This window comes from Sus scrofa, chromosome X, assembly GCF_054392235.1.
Source record: "Sus scrofa isolate SSC_HxYL_T2T_F1_AM1 chromosome X, Sscrofa_HxYL_maternal_Yorkshire_Landrace_v2.0, whole genome shotgun sequence".
Classification (NCBI taxonomy): Eukaryota; Metazoa; Chordata; class Mammalia; order Artiodactyla; family Suidae; genus Sus; species Sus scrofa.
Window position 1 is genome coordinate 66,223,610 of NC_139401.1, and position 24,447 is coordinate 66,248,056.

The 24,447-nt window shown below is 43.4% G+C and overlaps 1 protein-coding gene across 1 annotated transcript; it reads left to right on the plus strand.

Moving 5' to 3' along the window:
* The first annotated feature begins 504 nt into the window (after positions 1-504).
* On the plus strand, positions 505-24,391 carry DGAT2L6 (diacylglycerol O-acyltransferase 2 like 6). Its single transcript, XM_085008513.1, has 7 exons — positions 505-670; positions 17,409-17,519; positions 18,044-18,114; positions 18,523-18,727; positions 20,149-20,323; positions 22,766-22,977; positions 23,421-24,391. Exons 1-7 carry the CDS (start codon positions 580-582, stop codon positions 23,573-23,575), a joined length of 1,020 nt encoding a protein of 339 aa, XP_084864639.1. The 5' UTR covers positions 505-579; the 3' UTR covers positions 23,576-24,391.
* The last annotated feature ends 56 nt before the right edge of the window (positions 24,392-24,447 follow it).

The window sequence follows — 24,447 nt, forward strand, 5'->3', positions numbered from 1 at the left end:
TAGAACACTTATCACAAATTCAAGTATATAGACAGTTTGGTAATTTTTTGGTCAATGTCTGTCCCCTCCACTAGACTGTGAGCTCTTTGAAGGCAGGAATCATGCCCATCTTTTTCCCCACTGAATCCTCAGCACTTACAATAGCACCTAGCAAAAGTAGTCACTCAATAAATCATTATTGAAAAAAATGAATCCAGAGATTCAGGACCTGGGGACAATCTTGAATTTTGCAAAGTCTGGTGGCCAGGCACAAGCCTCTTTGCCTGAAACACAGTAGATGTTCAATAGACATTCATCAAACTAAATGAAAAGTAATGACAGGACACACTTAACAATTGAGCATTCGTGGAGAAAGGCTGCATGTTAGGGAGATTAGATAATACGATCTGAAACCTGATGTGCGTAGGAAGCTGGGGCATAACAGAGAACAGAGAACACTGGAGAAAAGGTTAGGTCAAGACTAAAGCCTCTAGTACATAAAAGGACTGGTGATGAGATTAGAACAAAGCACTTTCAATCAGCTCAGCTTTTGCTGCACTGACCTTCTGTTTGGGCTTCTTGCCACCACAGAACAACACCATGGCCATGACCTTCATCTCGCAGCTGGATCTTCAGGAAATCCTCCAAACTTTCTCTGTTTTGCAGTGGGTTCCATGCTTTGCCATTTTAGGTGAGTGAACCCCAGGAGCTGGAGAGTACATGGGAACAGATGAAGAAAGAGGCCAGGAACCTTTTTGAGGCAGAGGGCTCTGAAGAAACTATTTGACTTGTTCTCTCTATCTAGGAAGGACTGTGCACCCCACCCCCCAACTCCCAGGGAGATGGTTACTGCTGAGTCCACTAGATTTCTCTCCTCCCTATTGAGGGGCACTAAGGCCAGGAGTGGGACTGCAGCCATTCTGGTTTAAAGATCACTCCAGGAGTTCCCGTCGTGGCGCAGTGGTTAACGAATCCGAGTAGCAACCATGAGGTTGCGGGTTCGATCCCTGCCCTTGCTCAGTGGGTTAACGATCTGGTGTTGCTGTGAGCTGTGGTGTAGGTTGCAGACATGGCTCGGATCCTGCATTGCTGTGGCTCTGGCATAGGCTGGCAGCTACAGCTCCGATTTGACCCCTAGCCTGGGAAACTCCATATGCCACAGGAGCGGCCCAAGAAATGGCAAAAAGACCAAAATAAATAAATAAATAAATAATAAAGATCACTCCAGCCGTCCCTCAGGACTGCCCACTCTGAACCAGCTGAAGAGTCCTATTCAGGGGAGGGGGAAGAGATGGTGTGACTATGTAGATGTTAGGTGATTTTCCACTATACGACTGATGAGAGAATTCTGGAAAATCTGGGGGCTGCCTGAGTGACTCATTAGACAGAATTTTGAGAAAGGGCCAATTCTTCCATAGCTCTTCCATAGCTTCAAAAATGGGCTGAGAGCTCCAAGGTTTCCCCAGCCAAAAACCAGGGTTTTGTGGGCAGCCAATTATAGGGTCAAGCTCAGAAACTGGATGGGGAGACATGTCATCCTGAAGGATGGGACAGGTCAGGAGGCTAACGAGTCTAATCTGTGGGAGGCTATGTGACCCTGTGGAGCAGAGGTTCTTAACCAAGGGGACTATGGACCTAGAATTAGGTGGGGAGGGACAACTTTGAATTTGGATGAAAAAATTACCTCTTTCTTTTCACTAACCTCGTATTGAAATGATGAATGTAGGCAGCAAACCACAGAAGTACTTGTGAATTTGTCAGTTACAGACATCATGCAGATTTACATTTCATATGCCAGTTGTCACAGCACCTCAAAAGTTCATTTTCACTTGTTACCACTTCCGAATTCCAATAATGATTAGAACTACCATTAGGTGTGGTTATTTAATGCATTAATCAAGAAGCCCATGTTGGAGTTCCCACTGTGGAACAGTGGGTTAAGAATCCAACTGTGGGGAGTTCCCGTCGTGGCTCAGTGGTTAACGAATCCGACTAGGAACCATGAAGTTTCGGGTTCGATCCCTGGCCTCACTCAGTGGGTTGAGGATCCGGTGTTGCCGTGAGCTGTGGTGTAGGTTACAGATATGAGGCTCAGATCCTGCATTGCTGTGGCTCTGGCGTAGGCCGGCAGCTATAGCTCCGATTAGACCCCTAACCTGGGAACCTCCATATGCCGCGGGAGTGGCCCTATAAAAGGCAAAAAGACAAAAAAAAAAAAAAAAAAAAGAATCTAACTGTGGCGGCTCAGGTCTCTGTGGAGGCTTGGGCTCAATCCCCCGCCCAGCACAGTGGGTTACAAAGGGTCCAGCATTGCAGCTGTGGCTTGAATCTCTGGCCTGGGAACTGCCATATGCCACAGGTGCAGCCATTGCAAAAAAAAAAAAAAAAAAAAAAAAAAAGCCGATGTTACCATATCACATTTTTGCAGTATTTAACATGATGAGTTAACTTTGTAAGTTTGTATATTTTATTTTTTTGTGTTTAAAATTATTATTCAGGGAGTTTCCCAGTGGCCTAGTGGTTAAGGATTTGGAGTTCTCACTGCTGTGGCACGGATTCAGTCTCTGGCCCGGGAATTTCCACATGCTGCAGGCATGGCCAAAAAATATATATATCATTCAGAGAAGGGATTTGAAGGCTTCACCAGACTGCCAAAGGGGTCCGTGGCCCTCAAAAGGTGAAGACTTATTGAGCCTTATTGAAATCCAATTCTGCCAAGCTCTTAGCCTATGAACAACTTGACTCTAGCTGTATCAAGAGAAGGAAGTGATTTTTCTGTAAACTTACTTGTTTCCAGTCTTTCATGTTTTCTGTTTTCCTTTGCATTTATCTTTACTTCAGCCAAAAGACTCCTTGACAAGTTCTAGCCCTTAGCTAGGAAAGTGAAGGGCACAGGCATGTCCTAAGAGAACTGGCATCGTGGTGGCAGTCACTACTTCAAGCCTGGGTCCCAGAAAGAGTGAGCAAAGATGGGCAGAGAGATCAGGGAAAAGAGGCCAAGAGAAGGGGAGCTGTGTGAACTGACTCTTTTAGGTGCAGGGTCGGTCCCACCCCAGAAAGCCTCGGGATGGTATTTGAACACAAGAGCCCAGATTGTTCTTGATCTTTTATTGAGCTGTTCTCAATATTTTCATGAGTATTTTTTTCTCTCTTCCTTTTCCCCTTTCTTTAAAGGGCATTGTCTCTAGAACAGGATACAGTAGAGGAGGGTCTAGCCAATGCTGAATATATAAGGGTCCAAGAAGATGAGGGCTGGAGTTTCCGTCATGGCGCAGTGGTTAACCATGCGCACTAGGAACCATGAGGGAGCGGCCCAAAGAAATAGCAAAAAGACAAAAAAAAAAAAAAAAAAAAAAGATGAGATGAGGGCTGGCCCTCTAAGTGATGCCCCCTCCCCCACTCTCACCAGCTTCCAGTCATCCTAGAAGAGTCGGAGAAATGGTATGGGGACTGTTAGGACGTGTCTTAAGTGAAAACACTAATAATAAGTGTGAATGTTTTCTTTCACCTACATTTTTTTTTATACTTTTTAAAAAAATTGTGGTGGAGTTCCCTTCATGGCTCAGTGGTCAATGAACCCGACTAGTATCCATGAGGATGTGGGTTTGATCCCTGGCCTCGCTCAGTGGGTTAAGGATCCGGCGTTGCCGTGAGCTGTGGTATAGGTCGCAGATGAGGCTCAGATCTGGCATGGCTGGGGCTGTGGCGTAGGCCGGCGGCTACAGCTCCAATTCAACCCCTAGCCCAGGAACTGCCATGTGCCGCAGGTGCAGCCCTTAAAAAAAAAAAAAAAAAGCAAAGAATAAAAAATCGTGGTAAAATACAGATAACCTAAAATCTACCATTTTATGTGTACAGTTCAGTGTCATTAAGTACATTCACAGTGTGGTGCCACCATTACTACCATCCATCTCTAACACTCTTCATCTTTTAAAACTGAAATGCTGTACCCCTTAAACAATAACTCCCCTCCCACAGCCCCTGGCAATCACCATTCTACTCTCTGTCTTAACTTCATATTAAGTGGAATCATGTACTATTTGGCCTTTTGTAATTGCCTTCTTTCACTTAACACAGTGTTTTCAAGGTTCATCCATGTTGTGACAGAATTTCCTTCCTATTTAAGGCTGAATGATATTGCATTGTAAGTATATGCCTCATTTTGTTTATCCGTTATCCGTTGCTGGATACTTGGGTTGCTTCAACCTCTTCTCTATTGTAAATAATGCTGCCTTGAACATGGGTGTGCGAATATCTCTTTGAGACACTGCTTTCAATTCTTTTGACTACATACTCAGAAGCAAAATTGCTGGGTCATAGGTTAGTTCCATCCAAAAAATTTTTTGTGCAATTGCCATACAGTTTTCCATAGCTGTTGCACCATTTTACATTTCCACCAATAGTGCACAAGAATTTCAATTTCTCCACATACTCACCAACACTTCTTTATTGTCTGTTTTTTTTAAGTAGCCATCTTAATGGATATGAAATAATATCTTGTGTTTTATGTGTTTTTTTCTCAAAATTGCTAAAAGCAATTATTATTTTTTAAAGCAGTTATTTTTAAAAAGTTACAGCACTGGACGGAGTTCCTGTCATGGCTCAGCAGAAACAAATCTGACTAGTATCCATGAGAACGCAGGTTCAATCCCTGGCCTCACTCAGTGGGTTAAAGATCTGTCGTTGCTGTGAGCTGTGGTGTAGGTTGCAGACGCGGCTCGGATCCCGCGTTGCTGTGGGATAGCAACAACGTAGGCTGGCGGCTACAGCTCCGATTAGACCCCTAGCCTGGGAACCTCCATATGCCGTGGGAGCGGCGCCACGAGGGGAACTCCTGCTCATACATTCTAAATGTAATAGTTTGCATCTATCAACCCCAAGCTCACTGTAGATCCCCTTCTCTCCCTCCTTCCCTAAGGCAAACAAGTCTGCTCTCCATGTCCATGATCTGTTTCTGTTTTATAGATAGGATCATTTGTGCCATATTTTAGATTCCAGATATAAGTGATATCATATGCTATTTGTCTTTCCCTTTCTGACTTATTTCACTTAGTATGAGAATCTCTAGTTCCAACCATGTTGCTGCAAATGGCATTATTTTCTCCTTTATATGGCTGACTAGTATTCCATTGTTGTTTTTTTTTTTTTTGCCTTTTTGCCTTTTTGCCTTTTTGCTATTTCTTTGGGCCGCTCCCGCGGCATATGGAGGTTCCCAGGCTAGGGGTCGAATCGGAGCTGTAGCCACTGGCCTACGCCAGAGCCACAGCAACTCGGGATCCGAGCCGTGTCTGCAACCTACACCACAGCTCACGGCAACGCCGGATCATTAACCCACTGAGCAAGGGCAGGGATCGAACCCGCAACCTCATGGTTGCTAGTCGGATTCGTTAACCACTGCGCCACGACAGGAACTCCTAGTATTCCATTGCATTTATGTACCACATCTTCTTAATCCATTCATCTGTCAATGAACATTTGGGTTTTTTCCACGTCTTGGCTATTGTGAATTGTGCTGTGATTAACATACAGGTGCATGTATCTTTTTCAATGGAAGTTTGTCCAGATATAAGCCCAGGAGTGGGATTGCTGGATCATATGGTGGTTCTATATTTAGTTTTCTGAGGAACCTCCATACTGTTTTCCATAGTGTTTGTACCAATTTACATTCCCACCAACAGTGAAGGAAGATTACCTTTTCTCCACATCCTCTCCAGCATTTGCTATTTGTTGACTTATTAATGATGGCTGTTCTGACTGATGTGAGGTGATACCTTATTGCAGTTTTGATTTGCATTTCTCTGATAATTGGTGATGTTGAGAATTTTTTCATGTGCCTGCTGGCCATATATATGTCTTCTTTGGAGAAATGTCTATTCAGGTCTTCTGTCCATTTTTCAATTGGGTTGTTTGGGGGTTTTTTGGATGTTGAGTTGTATGAATTTTTTTTCCTCGTATATTTTGGAGATTAAGCCCCTGTTGGTTGAATCATTTGCAAAGATTTCTCCCATTCTCCGGGTTGTCTTTTTGTTTTTTGAAAGGTTTCCTTTACTGTGCAAAAGGTTTTGAGTTTAATTAGGCCCCATTGGTTTATTTTTGTCTTTATTGTCATTATTCTAGGAGGTGGGTCAAAAAATATGTTTCTGTGATTTACGTCAAAGAGTGTTCTGCCTATATTTTCCTCTAGGAGTTTTATAGTATCTGGCCTTACATTTAGGTCTTTAATTCATTTTGAGTTTACTTTTGTGTATGGTGTTAGAGAATGTTCTAATTTCATTCTTTTACATGTAGCCATCCAGTTTTCCCAGCACCACTTATAAAAGAGACTATCTTTTCTCCACTATATGTTCTTGCTTCCTTTGTCATAGATTAGTTGACCATAGATGCTTGGGTTTATTTCTGGGTTCTCTATCTTGTTCCATTGAGCTAATATATTTCTGTTTTTGTGCCAGTACCATACTGTCTGATGACTTTGTCTGAAGTCAGGGGGCCTGATTCTTCCAGTTCAATTTTTTTCTTTTCAATATTGATTTGGTTATTTGGGGTCCTTTGTGTTTCCATACAATTTTTTTTTTCTTTTTGCCTTTTCTAGGGCCACTCCCATGGCATATGGAGGTTCCCAGGCTAGGGGTCTAATCAGAGCTGTAGCTGCTGGCCTACACCAGAGCCACAGAAACGTGGGATCCGAGCCACATCTGTGACCTACACCACAGCTCACTGCAACGCCATATCCTTAACCCACCGAGCAAGGCCAGAGATCGAACCCACAACCTCATGGTTCCTAGTAGGATTTGTTAACCACTGAGCCAAGACGGGAACTCCTTCATACAAATTCTAAAATATTGTATTCTAGTTCTGTGAAGACTCTCACTGGCAATTTGATAGGGATTGCATTGAATCTACAGATTGCCTTGGGTAGTATAGTCATTTTGACTATATTGATTCTCCCAATCCAAGAGCATGGTACATCTTTCCATCTGTTTGTGTCTTCTTTGATTTCTTTCATCAGCATCTTATAGTTTTCAGAGTACAGATCTTTTGTCTATCTAGTAAGTTAATTCTAGGTGTTTTATTATTTTTGATGTGGTGGTAAATGGGATGGTTTCCATAATTTCTCTTTCTGATTTTTCAATGTTAGTATATAGAAATGCAATCGATTTCTGTATATTTTGTATCCTGCAACTTTACCAAATTTATTGACGAGCTCTAACAGTTTTCTTGTAGTATCTTTCGGATTTCCTAGGTTTAGAATCATGACCTCTGCAAATAGTAATAGTTTTACTCCTTCTTTTCCAAATTGGATTCCTTTTATTTCTTTTTCTTCTCTGATTGCTGTGGCTAGGACTTCCAAAACTATGTCGAATACAAGTGGCATGAGCAGAAAGCCTTCTCTTTTTCCTGATCTTAGCAGGGATGCTTTCAGTTTTTCACCATTAAGAATGATATTAGCTGTGGATCTGTCATATATGGCTTTTATTATGTTGAGATAGGTTCCCTCTATGCCCACTTTCTGGAGAGGTTTTATCAGAAATGGGTGTTGAATTTTGTCAAAAGCTTTTCTGGATATATTGAGAGGATCATATGGTTTTTATTTTTGGTTTGTTGATGTGGTTTATCAGATTGATTGGTTTGCAGATATTGAAGGATCCTTGCATCCCGGGGATAAATCCTACTTGATCATGGTGTATGATCTTTTTAATGTATATTTGGATGCAATTTGCTAATATTTTGTTGAGGATTTTTGCATCTATGTTCATTAGTGATATTTTATTTTTCTGTGATATCTTTGTCTGGTTTTGGTATCAGGGTGATGGTCACTTCATAGAACGTGTTTGGGAGTGTTCCTTCCTCTGCAATTTTTTGGAAGAGTTTCAGAAAGATATGTGTTAACTCTCTTCTCTGAATGTTTGATAGAATTCACCTGTGAAGCCATCAGGTTCTGGATTTTATTTTTTGGAAGTTTCTCAATCACATTTTCAATTTCAGTGCTTGTGACTGGTCTATTCATATTTTCTATTTCTTTCTTTCTTCCTGGCTCAGTCTTGGTATCATTGTGGTTTTGATTTGTATTTCCCTAATGATTAGTGATGTTAAACATCTTTTCATGTACTCATTGGCCATTTTGTCTTGACTTCTTTTGGATTATTTTTTTTGGGGTCTCTTTTTAGGGTTGCACTTGTGGCATATGGAGGTCCCCAGGCTAGGGGTCAAGTCAGAGCTGCATCTGCTGACCTACACCACAGCTCAGCAACGTGGGATTTGAGCTGCATCTGCAAGCTACACCACAGCTCACAGCAACACGGATCCTTAACCCACTAAGCAAGGCCAGGGATTGAACCCGCATCCTCATGCATACTAGTCAGGTCTGTTAACTGCTGAGCCACGATGGGAACTCCTGGACTATCTTTATCACTCCATTTGTCTTCTACTAGTTTAGGTTGTTATACATCCTGTTTCTATTCTTTTAGTGATTATGCTAGAAATTACAACACGAATCCTGGGTCTTGGAGGTACCAAGGTAGCTAAAGCATCTAACAGTATATGATACCTACAGAGGTGCCTAAGACATTCAAATCTGTTCAATAGTTATAGAGCAATGACTAATTGTAAGACCTTGGCTGTCCTTGCTAGACTACAACAATGAGTCAAGTATAGGCTCCTTACTGTCTAATAACAAAAATCATTCATTCCACCATTGTATACATTCTACATGTTAGTGCTGGACACATACACTAATCACTACAATGTAAGACAGACTGTGGTAAGTGAAATAAAGAGTCACAACGCAGTGTCATTAGGGTTTCAGAGAAAGAAAATATTACACCAAGTTAAACGGATCAAGGGAATCAGGAAAGGAAGTAGTGTGACATAGTGAACAGGACATGTGTTCTGGAGTTTGTCAAAGCTGGATTAAAAATTGGCTGTGCAACTTCAGACAAGTACTGTAACCCCACTAAACCTCTGTATCTCCATCCTCTCATCCTGGTCCACAGTAAATGCTCCATATGTGAAAGTGTCTTTCCTCCATCCTTCCTCCTTCCTAATTCCCCTCTTCCTTCTCTTTCTCACCCTCTTTCCTTCATTCTTTCAGTCTTGCCCAGAGTCTCCCTCAGTGCTTCTCCTCCTTCTGGAATGATTTTCACAATCATGGCTGATTCCTGAGCATTACCTGAAGTGATGGAGAGGAAATAGAGGAAGAGGGGGGAGAGAAAAGGTAGAGGGAAAAGAAGGAGGGAAGAAGTGAGAAGAGTGGAATAAAAAGACCGTGTGTGGGAGATGTGAAATACAAATATTCATGACCCCTGGAATGAGGCTATGGTCCTAAGAGTCCCTCTGAGGCCCAGCTTCCAATCAGAGGAGGCTCTCCATCTGTCTCTTCTTTTCTGGACTTGTATGACCATCGATATCTTCTTTCCTGGCCCTCTACTCTCCACCCTCTACAATCTTTTCCACTGCCTGTGCCCAGAAGAGTCTTTCAAATGCATCTTTTATTACAGCCCTCTCCTGCTCAAAAATAGTCAGTGGTTTTTCACTGCCTACTCCATGAAGTACAAATATGTTATCCTGACTCTAACTCTACCATCTCATCCCCTACTCTTCCTCTTGGTCAAGCTCATATTCCAGGCAGTCTATTCACTGAACAAATGTGAAGGGTAGTCTTCTACTCTCTGACCTCCACTCTAGTACCTCCACTGGAAAGATTCCCTGGTCACTCTTCCTGGACCATCCATGGACAACCCCTCCTTTGAGATATTGCTCAGGCCATACCTTCTCTGCAACATTTTCCAGGCAACCCAAGACTACAACATCTCTGAAAGTCCAGAGCACTTTGTAAAAATTGGTTGGATATCAGCCTTTATACCCTTTGCTTCCTCCACCCAATAAGCTCCATGAAAATAGGAGCTATGTCTTGTCTCTGTCATATTGTATTTCTCGCAAGGCCAGGTTTGACCCTAAATTGTTGATTCTTCCAGATTTCTTCTCCTCAGAAAAGACCTTTAGGTCCACCTCTTGTTCTTTTTTCTCCCTCCTGGACATTTTTTTTGGTATGCCTGCCTCCTTTTTCTGGCTTATGAGACTACAAAACGTAGAACATAATTTGGGAGTCAGACCAGATCTGCTACTTAACTTGCTTTGTGACCTCGTGCAAGTAAATCACTACTATTTCCTACCTGCCCTTGAGCAAGTAAGTCATTCACCTTACACCACTGTAGAACAGAGCTCTCAAGACCATTCTGAAAATGGAAGAGGAAAGAAAATCCTCAACAGAGGTTCCTTTTCTTTCTTTCTGTTATAGAAATTGACATTACCAAGACATGTGATCAACAGAAGAGTGACCACCCCTTCTGAGACAGGCACCCTGGACTCTGATTTCATTGCACTGTCAGGAAGAATAATGAGTACCTCAGTTCTAGAAAATGAGACAAATAGAGACTTTGATGCCTTCCCAGCATCCTTACAGGTCCCTTCAAGGCATCATTCACTACACCCTCTCCTTCCCCCTCTACATCCAATCAACTACCAAACCCTGAAAATTCTGCCTCTGTAGTATCTTTCAAATTGGTTTGAGAAATAGTAGTCTATTTCAGGTTCCCACTGCCCCTCATCTAAGTCACTGCAACTCTTAGCTGGCCTCCCCGCCTGCAGGTCCTCCTGCTCCCACAGCAATCCCAAATGACCTTTCCTGATATACAGATAGGATCATGCTACTCCTCTACTTAAGAACCATCACTGGCTTCTAATTCTCTTCAGCATCAAACCTGATCCTCCCCCAGTTTCCTTCCCAGCATCATCTCCTGTTCCATGGCTTACTGTGTTCCCTGTACTTTTGCAAGTTACGGTGTTACTCACGGGCCTTGGACTCTTCCATCTCCAGGCCTCAGCTGGAGCTCTTCCTTGTGCGTGGGTGGCACTTCTGCCACTAATTCATCTGCCAGAATCCTACTCTTCCTCCAAAATTCAATTTAAATCTTACCTTCTATAAGAAGCCTTTCTAGGTTGCCCAGGAGTAGGGAATGGTCTCCTCTGGTTCCCACAGAATGACATTTCAACCCTGACTGTATTGTCCTCATGCTCTGGGATGTATCTGTTATTTATGGTATCCATATGCCCCACTAGACTCTGAGTTTCTGGAAGGCAAGAGTTTTATTTTCTCATATATTACTATGACTTAAAATTAATTAATCAGACACAAATGCTTAAAATAGTTCTCGGCTCATAATAAAGACTCAACAAACGCTGCCTACTTTTTCCCCCAAAGCTTGGAGTGGACATACATGCTCTCTGAGCCTCAGTTTCTTCACATACAAAATGGAGATAATAAAAATTATCTACCTCTCAGGGTCATGAGAGGATTAAATGAGACATCACACATTAAGGGCTGAACAGAGTGCTTGCTGATGAGAAATGATATCAATGACCATTATTTTCTTTTTGCTTTTTTAGGGCCATACCTGTGGCATATGGAGGTTCCCAGCTAGGGGTCAAATCAGGTGCAGCTGCAGGCCTACACCACAGCCACGCAGGATCCTTTAACCCACCAAGCAAGGCCAGGGATTAAATCCACATCCTCAGTCGGATTCTTAACCCACTGAGCCACAATGGGAACTCCTAAGGAAGGAGTTCTTAATGCTGACCAGAAAATAAGCAAAGCTATCATCAAGGAGGTATCATCTGAGCTAAGCCTTGAAGGATGAGAGAATTCTAATAGGCAGAAAGTTGGGGAGAGAGTAGTCAGATTAAGGGAACAGCATCATCAAAGGCATGGAGATGTGAATTTGCATGGGTTGAGGGCATGGGGAATAGACTAAGGTGGCTCCGTTCACCATTCTTCACCATTCTTCAGCCATTTGCACCCCACCTTCTGGTTCTTTCTACAGCTGAGTACCACATAGGCTATTATTACCTAGCATATTTTCCCCCAAGTTGACTCATTCCTGTAACCTAAATTAATATTTATATCACTACCATGAATTCATTTTTATTCACAGCACAGTAAAATAACTTTCCATATACAAGCTACTTCAGATCACCCAGTGTCCTTACAGTGGGTGGGGACCTCATGCTAGATCATAAAGGATGTGAGTGCAGATGCCTCTGAGAGATGAGGCTGGGAAGGTGTGTGGGACAGGTCTATGGAGGGCCTTAAATGCCAGGCTAACATGTTCAGATTTTATCCTGTCAGCAGTGAGCAAATATTGAAGGTTTCAAAAGAAGAAAACAACATTATGACTGTACTTTAAAAATATATCTGGCAGAAGCATGGAAAATAGACTGGAGGGGAAAAGACCAGCAGACAAGAATAGACAAAAGACTGCAGTCCAGACTAGAGGAGATCAAGTTCTGGACCACAAGAATGGCAATGGAGACAGAGGCAAGAGGATGAATGGGAGACTATATATATATATATATATATATATAGGAAAGGGAGAGGAGTTAAAGATAGCTCCAAATATTGAAACTGTGACATTTATCCTGAGGCCTGAAATAGGAATAGGAACTAGCCAGGTGAAGAACTAAGGAGAGTCACAGAAGCCCAGAGGCTAGAAGGCAGAATGAGTTGAAGAAACTGACAGAAGAATAGGATTGTGGGATGCAGAGAATCAGGGGGTGCCCAGGTCTCCCATCACCAAGGACCTTCGAAACCAAGGTTATGAGACTAGACTTGATCCTAAGAGCCATATGAAGCCATGTTGAATTATTAAATTACCATTTACTTCCATAGGTTCTTATAGATATCATTTATTTATTTGTTTGTTTGTTTATTTGTTTGTTTTTGCTTTTTAGGGCCGCACCCGTGGCATATGGAGGTTCCCAGGCTGGGGGTCCAATTGGAGCTATAGCTGCCAGCCTCTACCATGTCCATAGCAACATCAGATCCAAGCCACATCTGTGACCTACACCACAGCTCAGAGTAAGGCCAGATCCTTAACCCACTGAGTGAAGTCAGGGATTGATTCTACAACCTCATGGTTCCTAGTTGGATTTGTTTTTGATGCACCACGACAGGAACTCCCCTCTTTAATTATTTTTCCTTTCCTTTTGTCTTTTTTTTTTTTTTTTTTTTTTGCTGAGCCTACAGCTTGTGGAAGTTCCCTGGCTAGTAATCTTGAGGCTGCACAGGTTTAAAAAGTTTTTTTTAAGTCAGGACAAAGGGTAGAGAGGGACATTACATAATGATAAAAGTGTCAATTCACCAAGACAAAACTATTTTAAATGTGTATACATCTAAAAAAGATATAATAAAAAAAGAAAGGAATCTGACTAGGAACCATGAGGTTGTGGGTTTGACCCCTATCCTTGTTCAGTCGGTAAAAGACACGGTGTTGCCATGAGCTGTAGTATAGGTCACAGACCCAGTTTGGATCAGGCATTGCTGTGGCTGTGGTGTAGGCTGGCAGCTGTAGCTCTGATTCTACCCCTAGCCTGGGAACCTCCATATGCCACAGGTGTGGCCCTAAAAAAGCAAAAAAGAAAAAAAAAGAAAAAAAAAGACATAATAAATGTGTATACATCTAATAATAGAGCTTCAAAAGATATGAAGTGGAAACTGACAGAATTGAAAAGAAAAATAGACAAATTAACAATTATATTTGAAGACTTCTTTGAAAACCACAAACAACTAAAACTCACCCAAAATGAAATAGATAACCTATAACTATTAATTAAATTAAATTTTAATTTTGGAAGGTTATAAACCTTCCAAAACAGAAATCTGCTGGCCCAGATGGTTTCAATGGCAAATTCTTCCAAACATTTTAAAGATGATCTATCACAGATTTTACACAATCTTTTCCAAAAAATAGAAGAGGAAGGAACACTTGCCAACTCATTTATGAGGCCAGACCATGATACCAAAACCAGACAAAATCGTACAAAAAAGAAAACTACAGGCCAAAATCCCTTATGAATATAAATGTAAAAAACCTCACAAAATAATAGCAAATCCAATCCAGTAATATATTACAAAGAATAATATACTATGACCAAGTGGGCCTTATCCCAGGAATGCAAGCGTAAATATCTGAAAATCAATCGATATAAACTACCGTCTTACCACGTAAAGGAGAAAAAAAACACATGATTACATCAGTTGATGTCAAAAAAGCATTTGACACACTTTAATCCATGAGAAAACCTCTCAACAAACTAGGAATAGAAAGCAAATTTCTCAACTTGATAAAGAGCATCTACCAAAAAACTGCAACAAACATCATAATTGGTGAGAGAGGAGTTCCCATCATAGCTCAGTGGAAACGAATCTGACTAGTATCCATGAGGACACAGGGTCGATCCCTGGCCTCGCTCAGTTGGTTAAGGATCCAGCATTGCCGTGAGCTGTGGTATAGGTCGCAGACACAGCTTGGATCTGGTGTTGCTGTGGCTGTGGCATAGGCTGGTGGCTACAGCTCCAATTCAAACGCTAGCCTGGGAACCTCCAAATGCCAAGGGTATGGCCCTTAAAAAAAAGACAAAAAAAAAATTGGTGAAAGACTTAAACCTTTCTCCCTAAGATGGGGAGAAAAGCAAGGATATTCACTCTCACCATCTGTATTCAACACCACACTAGAAGTCCTAGCAAATGCAATAAGGCAAGAAGAAAGAAAGAAAGGCATAAGGATTGAAAAGTAAGAAATAAAACTGTCCTAATTCACAGACGAGGTGATCATCTGTGTAGAAAACCCCATTAAATTAAATATTTTTAAAGTCTATTTTTAAAATCTACTTTTTAAAAATTCCTCTAAGAACTAACAAATGAAGTTAACAAAGTCACAGGATGCAAGATCTCATATAAAAATTGACCACATTTCTATATACCAGCAGAGAACAGTTGAAAATAGAAATTGTAAAAAAATACCATTTTAATGCCTCAAAAAGATATTTATGAATAGATTTAATAAAACCAGTACAGCATCTGTAGGCTGAAAATCATAAAATGTTAATAAATAAAGTTAAAGATCTAAATAGTTAGAGACATACTGTGTTCATGGATTGGAAGATGGTAAAGATAAAGATGCCAGTTTTCCCCAAAATTGATCTATAAATATAACACAACTCAAATAAAAATCCAAGCAGGGTATATTAGATAACAGTTTTTCCTAAACACTAAATTTCTCAAATTTGATAATAGCACTGTGGCTGCTATCAGGGAAAAGAATGCCTTCGTTTGTAGAAAATACACAGTTATTTAAGAGCAAAGCATTGTGGTCTCTGCAATGAATTCTCAAATACAAACATATATGTATATACTTATATTTAGAAAGAAATCAAATGTAAAAATGTTAACAATGGGTAGATCTAGGTGAACGTTACATGGGATTTTATTTAAGTATTCTTATAAATTTTTTGTCAATCTAAACTTTTTTTTTTTTTTTTTTTTTTTTTTTTTTTTTTTTTTTTTTTGTCTTTGCTATTTCTTGGGCCGCTCCCGCGGCATATGGAGGTTCCCAGGCTAGGGGTCGAATCGGAGCTGTAGCCACTGGCCTACACCAGAGCCACAGCAACGTAGGATCCGAGCCGCGTCTGCAACCTACACCACAGCTCACGGCAACGCCGGATCATTAACCCACTGAGCAAGGGCAGGGACCGAACCCGCAACCTCATGGTTCCTAGTCGGATTCGTTAACCACTGCGCCACCACGGGAACTCCTAAACTTTTTTCAAAATAGAAAGTTTAGTTCAGGAGTTCCTGTCATGGCGCAGTGGTTAATGAATCCAATTAGCATCCATGAGGACGTGGGTTCTATCCTTGGCCTTGCTCACTAGGTTAAGGATCTGGTGTTGCTGCAAGTTGTGGTGTAGGTTGCAGACACGGCTCAGATCCCGCATTGCTGTGGCTCTGGCATAGGCCAGCAGCTACAGGTCCGATTTGACCCCTAGCCTGGGAACCTCCATATGCCATGGATGGGGCCCTAAAAAGACAAAAAAAAAGAAGAAGAAAGAAGAAGGAAGGAAGGAAAGAAAGAAAGAAAGAAAGAAAGAAAGAAAGAAAGAAAGAAAGAAAGAAAGAAAGAAAGAAAGAAAGAAAGAAAGAAAGAAAAATGGACTAAATACTTAGACACTTCACCAAAAAGGATATACAGAAGGCAGGTAAGCACATGAAAAGCTGTTAAGTATCATTAAGTATCAGGGAAATGCAAATAAAAATTAAGATGAGCTATCATGCTGCACATCTATTAGAATGGCTTAGTCACCTTCAGTACAAAACTAAATTAGGATCCTACCTTATGTGATCTTCCTTCTTGATAATCCACTCCAAAACTCAATGGAACACGGACAAAAGACGGAAAAATCTTCTGGTCCCAAGGCCATAATATCTAAGGGAGGGCCACATATATACATACACAAATGGTTGTTCTTCTTTATTCTTGCCTCAGATACTCTTGCTTTTTCTCACAGAACTCCTTCTTCCATGGTTAGGCTCTTCCATGTTTGGCCTCTGTTTCTCCTATCTCATTAAATCCCACTTCTGTCACCATGAGTGATACTGATGATATTCAAACAGGCTGGGTCTGGCAGGATTGCTCTCAATGGACACTTAGGGTTTTCTGAGGTGCCACACCTGCAGTTCTAATAGATTCCACAATAGGGATGGTGTTTATCAAAGTATGGCTCCTGGCAGATTACCTTGAGGACTGGTGGATAATTGAAAATGATATAAGGCATGCAATTAACCCACCTATGCTCTTTATCTTTTATTTTTTTGGTCTTTTTTTGTCCTTTTAGGGCCATACCCATGGCATATGGAAGGCTCATCACTATACCACCAACGCACCATCCCATGGCATATGGTGGTTCCCAGGCTAGAGGTCCAATCGGAGTTGTAGCTACTGGCCTACGTCACAGTAACGAGGGATCTGAGCCGCATCTGCGACCTACACCACAGCTCACAGCAATGCCAGATCCTTAACCCATTGAGTGAGGCCAGGGATCAAGACCACGTCCTCATGGGTACTAGTTGGGTTCATTAACTATTGATCCACGATGGGAACTCCTATCTTTTAATTTAATTTTTTTTTCTTTTTACAGCTGCCCCTGCAGCATATGGAAGTTCCCAGGTTAGGTGTTGAATCAGAGCTGCAGCTTCTGGCCTGCACCACAGCCACAGCAACGTGGGATCCCAGCCACATCTGCAACCTACACCACAGATCACAACAACACCAGATCCTTGACCCCAGCTGAGGGCCTGCTCTGAGAACATCATGGTTCTGCTGTTTCTTCAGTTAAGCTCTCAGCCATCAAGTGGCCTAGATCCAGGGACTCAGAGGTTAACCCAGGCTACAGCAGAGCCAAGAAGGGTGTGGGGTGGGGGAATTGGGAGAGAAGAGTTTCACACCAACCTTGACCTTCACTACAGAGCAGAGATGGGGGTTATGAGAGGTGTATTAAACTTGAAGGCACGTGAAGGGCCTGAATCCTTTGTGTCCCCTCAGGAACTATTCCCATTATCCTGATACCCTACTTTCTGGTGTTCACTAAGTTCTGGCTGGTGTCCGTGTTTGCCTTAGCCTGGCTCTTCTATGATTGGAACACTCCCAGTCAAGGTAAGAAACAGGGGAAGAGTGGTGGACCCTGTGTGTGTCAAGGCTGGAACCACAGGGACGAGGGGTGGAAGGAGAGAGAGGGAGAAGAGGAGTGGGGGAGAGGAAAGAAGGGGAAAAGGAAAGGAATGGAGGGCAGGGAGGTGAAGAGAGGAAGAGAGGGGAAGGAGCAAAGGAGAGTAGAGAGAAGGGGAGGGAGAGGGAGGGCAAAGCTCAGTGGGTCAGTGGGGGAATAGATGTCTCCACCAGACACCCAGGAAGAATTAAGCAGCTGCTTTCCAGGAAGGTGCCTCCAGCCTCAAGCGATTTCTCTCTCATCTTTCCAGCTGCAGAGGTTTCCTGTGTCTTCTTGCAGGTTGGAATCAGGGACCGTACCTATAGCTCTAGGCCCTAGAAATATTGGAAGTGTGAGAAGGAAGCCCCTCCTGTGACCTGAAGACTTTAAGAAAAATACTTCCCCTCCTAGAGAAGTAGAGGGCTTGGCAAGATCTTACGTGCTCTTCCCTCCTTACCTTCTGTACCCACAGGTGGTAGGCGTTCAGATTGGATACGGAACTGGACCCTCTGGAAGTACTTCCGAAATTACTTCCCAGTAAAGGTGACTATCCTTTCTCTGGGTGCCCTTGGTCCCCATCACCCAGACGTGTCACTCCCCGCTCAGCTCCATATTTTCAACGGCTTTGGTGGCCAGCAGTGGAAGGCAAGGGCCAGAAGTAGAGCCCAAGATGGATGGGCAGGAGGGGAGATGAATGGATAGCAGCCTTGCCTCACGGTAGCAAACCCAGGTCAGCCTCTCTGAGTGTCACGACCCCTGGCATGTGGACTTCCGTAGTGTAATGGTCATCACACTTGCATAACAACCCCTGGCAATCCTATGACAGTGACAGTATCCAACAAATAGGGACTTGGAGCTCCCCAAGTGAAACACAGTCTACCTGCTGGGATCTGAATCCACATGTTCTCTCGTCCTTCTGCCCACTGTTCTGACTCAATCTCCCTCTAACAGCTGGTGAAGACTCATGACCTCTCTCCCAAACGCAACTATATCATTGCCAACCACCCCCATGGCATTGTCTCTTATGGCATCTTCGTCAACTTTGCCACTGAGGCCACTGGCTTTGCTCAGCTTTTCCCAGACATCACTCCTTATGTAGGGACCTTGGAAGTGACCTTCTGGATCCCAATTTTGCGAGAATATGTCATGTCGATGGGTGAGTATAAGAAATCATTCCATTCTCTGACCTACCTCGGGGCTCCAACTCCAATAAGCCCTGACAGTCAGTCCAATGTTCACTCCCTGCTGGAAGAGGACTTCATAGAAAATGAGTCCAGAAAAAACTGGTCCAGTAACAGGAGTATGTGGCCAAGCCTCAGGTTCTATCCAAGATCTGGGGAGCAAGGTTTGATTAGGCAGTGGGTAAGTTATGGGCATTTGTAAGCATCGCCAAGAATCCTTCCAGAGGAGGAAGAGGAAGCCTGGAAGAGGGAGTATCAAAGCCAAAGTAGAAAGCAGAAGGCAAAAGCCAAAAATCAAAACTAAATGTAGGGAAAATCAGGCCTGAACGGGACAGCTCAGATGAACTTTGCCAGATGCTTCCTGCGATGTCGGGTGGCTTCTTTTGGCCAGTCATTTATGTAGCAGCTCTCATCCTAGGGCATCTCAAAGACACTTTTAAGTCATTCATTCTGGCTGTTACCCTCCTGGTCCATGACCTTCATCTCCTGAGAACCCCTTTGAATGTGTATAAGACATCACAGGATAAAGGAGAGGCATCCATCAGAATCCAGGACAACTTCCCCATGCCAGGCTTTAAGCCAGGGTACTATGACAAATGTCTTTCTCTCTGGATGGACATCCACCCTTCTGGACACCAGAAAACAACTGAGGCCAAACACTAAAAGGTAATATACATTTATATCTGGAGGGGCTAGGTGGTACCATTAGAGTCCCAGAAGATGGTTCTGCTCCTCTCTGAGGTTGGCATGAACCTGGAGCAGCAGTATCTCAATGACAGTGGCCTGGAGGCAATTTCTGCCATCCTAGGAGATAAGCACAGGGCAAAGATAGGAAGCAGAAGTGAGGAAAGACTCCATGACTGCTGTTGAGCAACAGGATGCCATCATCATTCCTTTTGGCTTGGACTGGATCTTGGGTCTGCCTACTCTCCAGAAATCCCACCCAATGGCTTCCTTTTACCAGGTTGTTCAAGGAAGAGACAGGCTGGTAGTGGCTATTCCTGATTACCTTTAGGGAAGAGAACTCTGGAGAGTCTCCAGTGCTATCAGCCTGGGGAGAGTGGAAGATGGCTGTGGTTCAGTGGGTATAGAGGGAAGGGATGGGTTTAAATACTCTAGAGAGAAGAAAAAGTAGGCAGAAGAATTCAATGTAGCCCCAACTATAGTAGCACAGACACCCCACCCCCACCCCCCACCCCAAGGCCAGCAGCTGACTCTAAGGACTGACCTGAGGCTAGGGCTAACCCAAGACGTGGAGGTCAAACACAGCAGAGTGGAAACAACAGTCATGAGACAGAAGAACTGTCTTCAGCAGGAAGAACCCAGAAGAAGTCACTTACCCCCTCAACCCTTAGGCACCAAGTTTGTTATGCTAATTGACTCTTTGGTTTCACAGGTGTGTGCCCAGTGAGTGAGTTGTCCTTGAAGTATTTGCTGACCCAGAGAGGCTCAGGCAATGCTGTGGTGGTTGTGGTGGGTGGAGCTGCTGAAGCCCTCTTATGCCGGCCGGGAGCCTCTACCATTCTCCTTAAACCACGTAAAGGTTTTGTAAGGTTGGCACTGGAGACAGGGTAGGTCCCTGCATTCTGGTGCCTTCTTGTCACGGCACCATGGGGCCTCTGTAGCTCCTCTCCAGAATGGTGCCCTCTCTTGAAAACTTGTGAGAGGGGATTCCTTCTTCACTCTGATTGCTTCTCTCTACACTCCCACGTTGTGCCTTAAGGGTGTTTGGGCCTCCAGACATATTCTGGTGGGTACTTTTTAAACCTGAACTTGGAGAAAGAACATTAAAAGACCCATTAGCCTGGTAGGCTGTGGGTCTGGGGAAGGGAGGCTCCAGTCTAGATAAACCCATTAACTGAGAGGCCCAGAGAATCTACCTAAGGCAAGGAAGGCACTAGGCTTCATGCCGAGGGGACTGCAAAGATGAATAAGACATGGTGACAGCCCCCAGAGAGCCTATAATCTGGTTTGAAAAATAAAATATCTTGGAGTTCCCACTGTGGTGTACTGGTTTAATGATCCAGCTTGTCTCTGTGGAGGTGCAAGTTTGATCCCCAGCCCAGCAAAGTGGTTAGGGATCTGGCATTGCTGCAGCTGTGGTGTAGGTCAAAGCTGTGGCTTAGATTCAATCCCTGGACCAGGAACTTCCATATGCTCCAGTGACGGCCGAAAAAAAAAAAAAAAGAAATAGAATGCCTTCATTTAGCAGTTATTGAGCAGCTACTTGTGTAAGGCATTGAGGATATAAAAATAAATAAGACTTGGTCCTTGCCTTTAAGGAACTCACAGTCCAGTGGAAGACAGACATATTCATATACAGGACAGAATAGACCCAGAAGCCAACCACTTACCATCTTAACTATCACCCCCTGGTTTACCACCCCACCATCTCTCCCCTGGATTATTACAATAGTCTCCTAAGTGCTCTCCTTGCTTCTTCCTTTGCTCTTTTACGTCCAGCTATCTATTCTCATCCATAGCCAGGATGACCATATTAAATGTACGTCTGATCATGGCACTACTCCAAATGCTCCAATAGCTCCCATTCCACTCTGAGCAAAACCAAAGTCTTTACAAGGGTCTGAAAGACCCTTAAGGATCTGGTCCTTAACCATCTCTCCAATGTCATCACCCAGGGCTCTCCACCTTGCTCACTCCATTAGGGCTACACTGGCCTCCTTGCTATCCCTCAAACAAGCCACATGCTCCTCCCTTAGGGCCTTTGCTCTAGCCGTCCCCTCTGCCTGGGACATTATTCTTCCAAATAACTGTTTGGCTCATTCCTTTACCTCCTCCAGGTCTTTGCTCAAATGTCTCTTCTCAATAAGGTCTGTCCTGACCATCCTGCTCTCTGTTTTGCTCATTGCACTTATCATCTTCATATATATCATCAATTTTATTTCTTTATATATCTGTTTTTTTATTTGTTCATTATTATTGTTTATTAAGAAAAGGTAAAGTCTTCCCTTAAGAAAAGGTAAACTCCACGAGGACAGAGATATTTTTTAATCCATTGTGTTCACTGATATATCCCCATGACTTAAAAAAGTGCTGGCACATAGAACTCAATAAATATTCATTGAATGAAAGATATATCATAAATGACATATGTACAAAACACTATGGGAGCACAAACTGATGGAAAGATTTTAACCCAGAGTAGAAGTTTCATAAGTGGTGATATCTGAACTGTGAATTGAAATATTAGTAGGACCAAAAGGGACAAACTCAGGCATTCAGTGAGGGCCTACAATGACATTCATGTCAGGTACTATGCCAGGTCTTAGGGGTTCAAAGACCAATAAGACATAGTTCCCACTTTTGATTGACTTGCTGTCTCCTGGGACCAGCCAGGCAAGGAGATGACTGTAGTGCAGAGTTGGGGTAGTGTTAGCGTAGAAAAGAGCTAAGCACTAGGTATGGGAGGTGGGAGTCAGAGGAACTGGAGGGAGTCAAAGAATGGGAGGTGGTTCAAGGGAACAAAATTGGAGCTGAGTCTTAAAGGGCGAAATAGAACTAGCCACGTGAAGACAGAGGGAAGGCACTTCTGGCAGAGAGAGCAGGATGTACAAAGATGTACAGATGAGAGAGAACTTGGCACACTTAGTATGGCCAAGATTGTGGTGAAAGGCTGGAGAGAGGGGGAGCTAGCCAGGCAGGCAGGGAGAGAGCACAAAAGCCATGCTAAGCAGCGTGGTACAAAGTGAGGAGCTCTGGGCAGAGCTCTAATGAGAGGCATGACATGTCCAGATATGCAGTTTAGAAGATCACTCTGGCTGCTGACTGCAATAAAGGCAATTAGATTTCCTGAAATTAGATTCTTCCCATCACAGGACAAGGTGCAGCACCTTCTCTAAAAGGGTTCGGTTGGGAGGGTGGAGCAGAGCTGGAGATGCTTTGGTGCTTGGGTCCTTGTCCTATAATGGGGAGATTGGAAAGGGTTTCACAGGGTGGGGGCAGTGGCAGGGAGCTTCCTGGGAGAACTCACATTTCTGCCTGTTTCTTTACAGATCATACCTTGTCCCTTCCTATTCCTTTGGAGAGAATGAGGTTCTCAATCAAGAGAGCTTCGCTGAGGGCTCGTGGAAAAGCTTCTTCCTAAAAATCTTACAGAAGGCACTAAAAAAATTCATGGGACTAACTTTCTGTATCTTCCATGGCCGGGGCCTTACTAAAGGATCCTGGGGCTTCCTGCCTTTCAATCGGCCCATTACCACTGTTGGTGAGCTTCCAGTATCTCAGCACCACTCTGGTCCTTGATTTCCTCCACCCAGGTCATTCATCAAGTTCCAGGAGACCCAGCACACAGCTGGGATGTACAATGGGAATTCCAGTGGTTGTGGTTGAGGGCAGGATGGGGAGGATAACTAAGGAGATAAAAGTCATGGCCATTCACTGGTGGGCCAGAGTTCAACAGCTGCCGTGACAGCATCATTATTCACACACATTCCCTCAGCACAATCCTGAGTTTACTTCCATTCTCCTGAACATCTGTGAGATTAGGTACTTGGAGAACATGGTACAGAATAGGGTTGGAGCAGAGGGAAAGGACAAAGGAAGGGGAGGGGACCCAGATCCTGAGTTAAACTATGTGGTTCCCTCTGAGGGATGGGTATTTGAGGTGGGGGGTGGGATCTGATGTTTGTCTCTCCTCCTTTCCCACAGTTGGGGAGCCCCTGCCAATTCCTAAGATTGAGAAGCCAACTAAGGAAACAGTGGACAAGTACCACGCACTCTACATCAGTGCCCTGCGCAAGCTATTTGACCAGCACAAAACTCAGTATGGCCTCTCTGAGACCCAAGAGCTGACAATCATATAACAGGAGCTGGATTCTCCATTATTAAACACCCAAAGTATTGTGGGATCCAAGTAAGGCCACGTAGGGGGAAGAATCTGGGGAGAGGGGAGGATCTCAGGGTTGAGTGAGCAGGTCAACAAGGCCAGAAAGTACTTAATGAATCAAGTTTAGGGGAAGGAACCAGTGGGACAGGGAAGACTGGGTAACAACCTAGTTTAGCAAGCAGAATCTTGTGAGCCCACAGATCTTTATGGCCCCCTGACTCCAGTCAATTCTGATCAGAGGAATAAGAAGCCAAAGAACACTGTGCACTTTCTTCCTGAGCTTTAGTGACACCATGACTATTAAGGTTGAGGCATAGAAGCCTTGTTGAGAACAAGGGTGGTTTGTTTCCTCCTCAGTCCTTTCCTTACAATTTGGGGGACACCACAAAGTAAACCAGGGACCTGAACTGTGCTTCCCTGATCCAAGTGGACTAGATTCCCTCAGCTGTGATGCAGTGGCAAAAACCTTATTAAAAATATTTATGCTATCTTGGAGTTTTTGTCGTGGCTCAGCAGTAACGAACCCAACCAGTATCCATGAGGACGCATGTTCGATCCCTGGCCTTGCTCAGTGTGTTAAGGATCCAGCATTGCTGTGAGCTGTTGTGTAGGTTGAAGATGTGGCTCAGATCTGGCGTTGCTGTGGCTGTGGCATAGGCCAACAGCTGCAGCTCTGATTTGACCTGGCAACTCCCACATGCCGCGGGTGCAGAGCTAAAAAGCAAAAAAAAAAAAAAAAAAAAAAAAAAAAATGCTTTCTCTTCTATAAAAATAAAGCTCTAGATATATAAAATAGGATATGACTATTTTGTAATTACTGTGTGATTCACTAATGGGCTTCCTTCAAAC

Excerpts from the sequence above, each read along its gene's own strand:
- DGAT2L6 (XM_085008513.1), top strand. The coding sequence starts at position 580 with ATGGCCATGACCTTCATCTCGCAGCTGGATCTTCAGGAAATCCTCCAA. Across the intron at positions 18,728-20,148 it reads AGAATATGTCATGTCGATGG|GTGTGTGCCCAGTGAGTGAG; the intron begins GTGAGTATAAGA and ends TTGGTTTCACAG. Across the intron at positions 20,324-22,765 it reads AGGTTGGCACTGGAGACAGG|ATCATACCTTGTCCCTTCCT; the intron begins GTAGGTCCCTGC and ends GTTTCTTTACAG.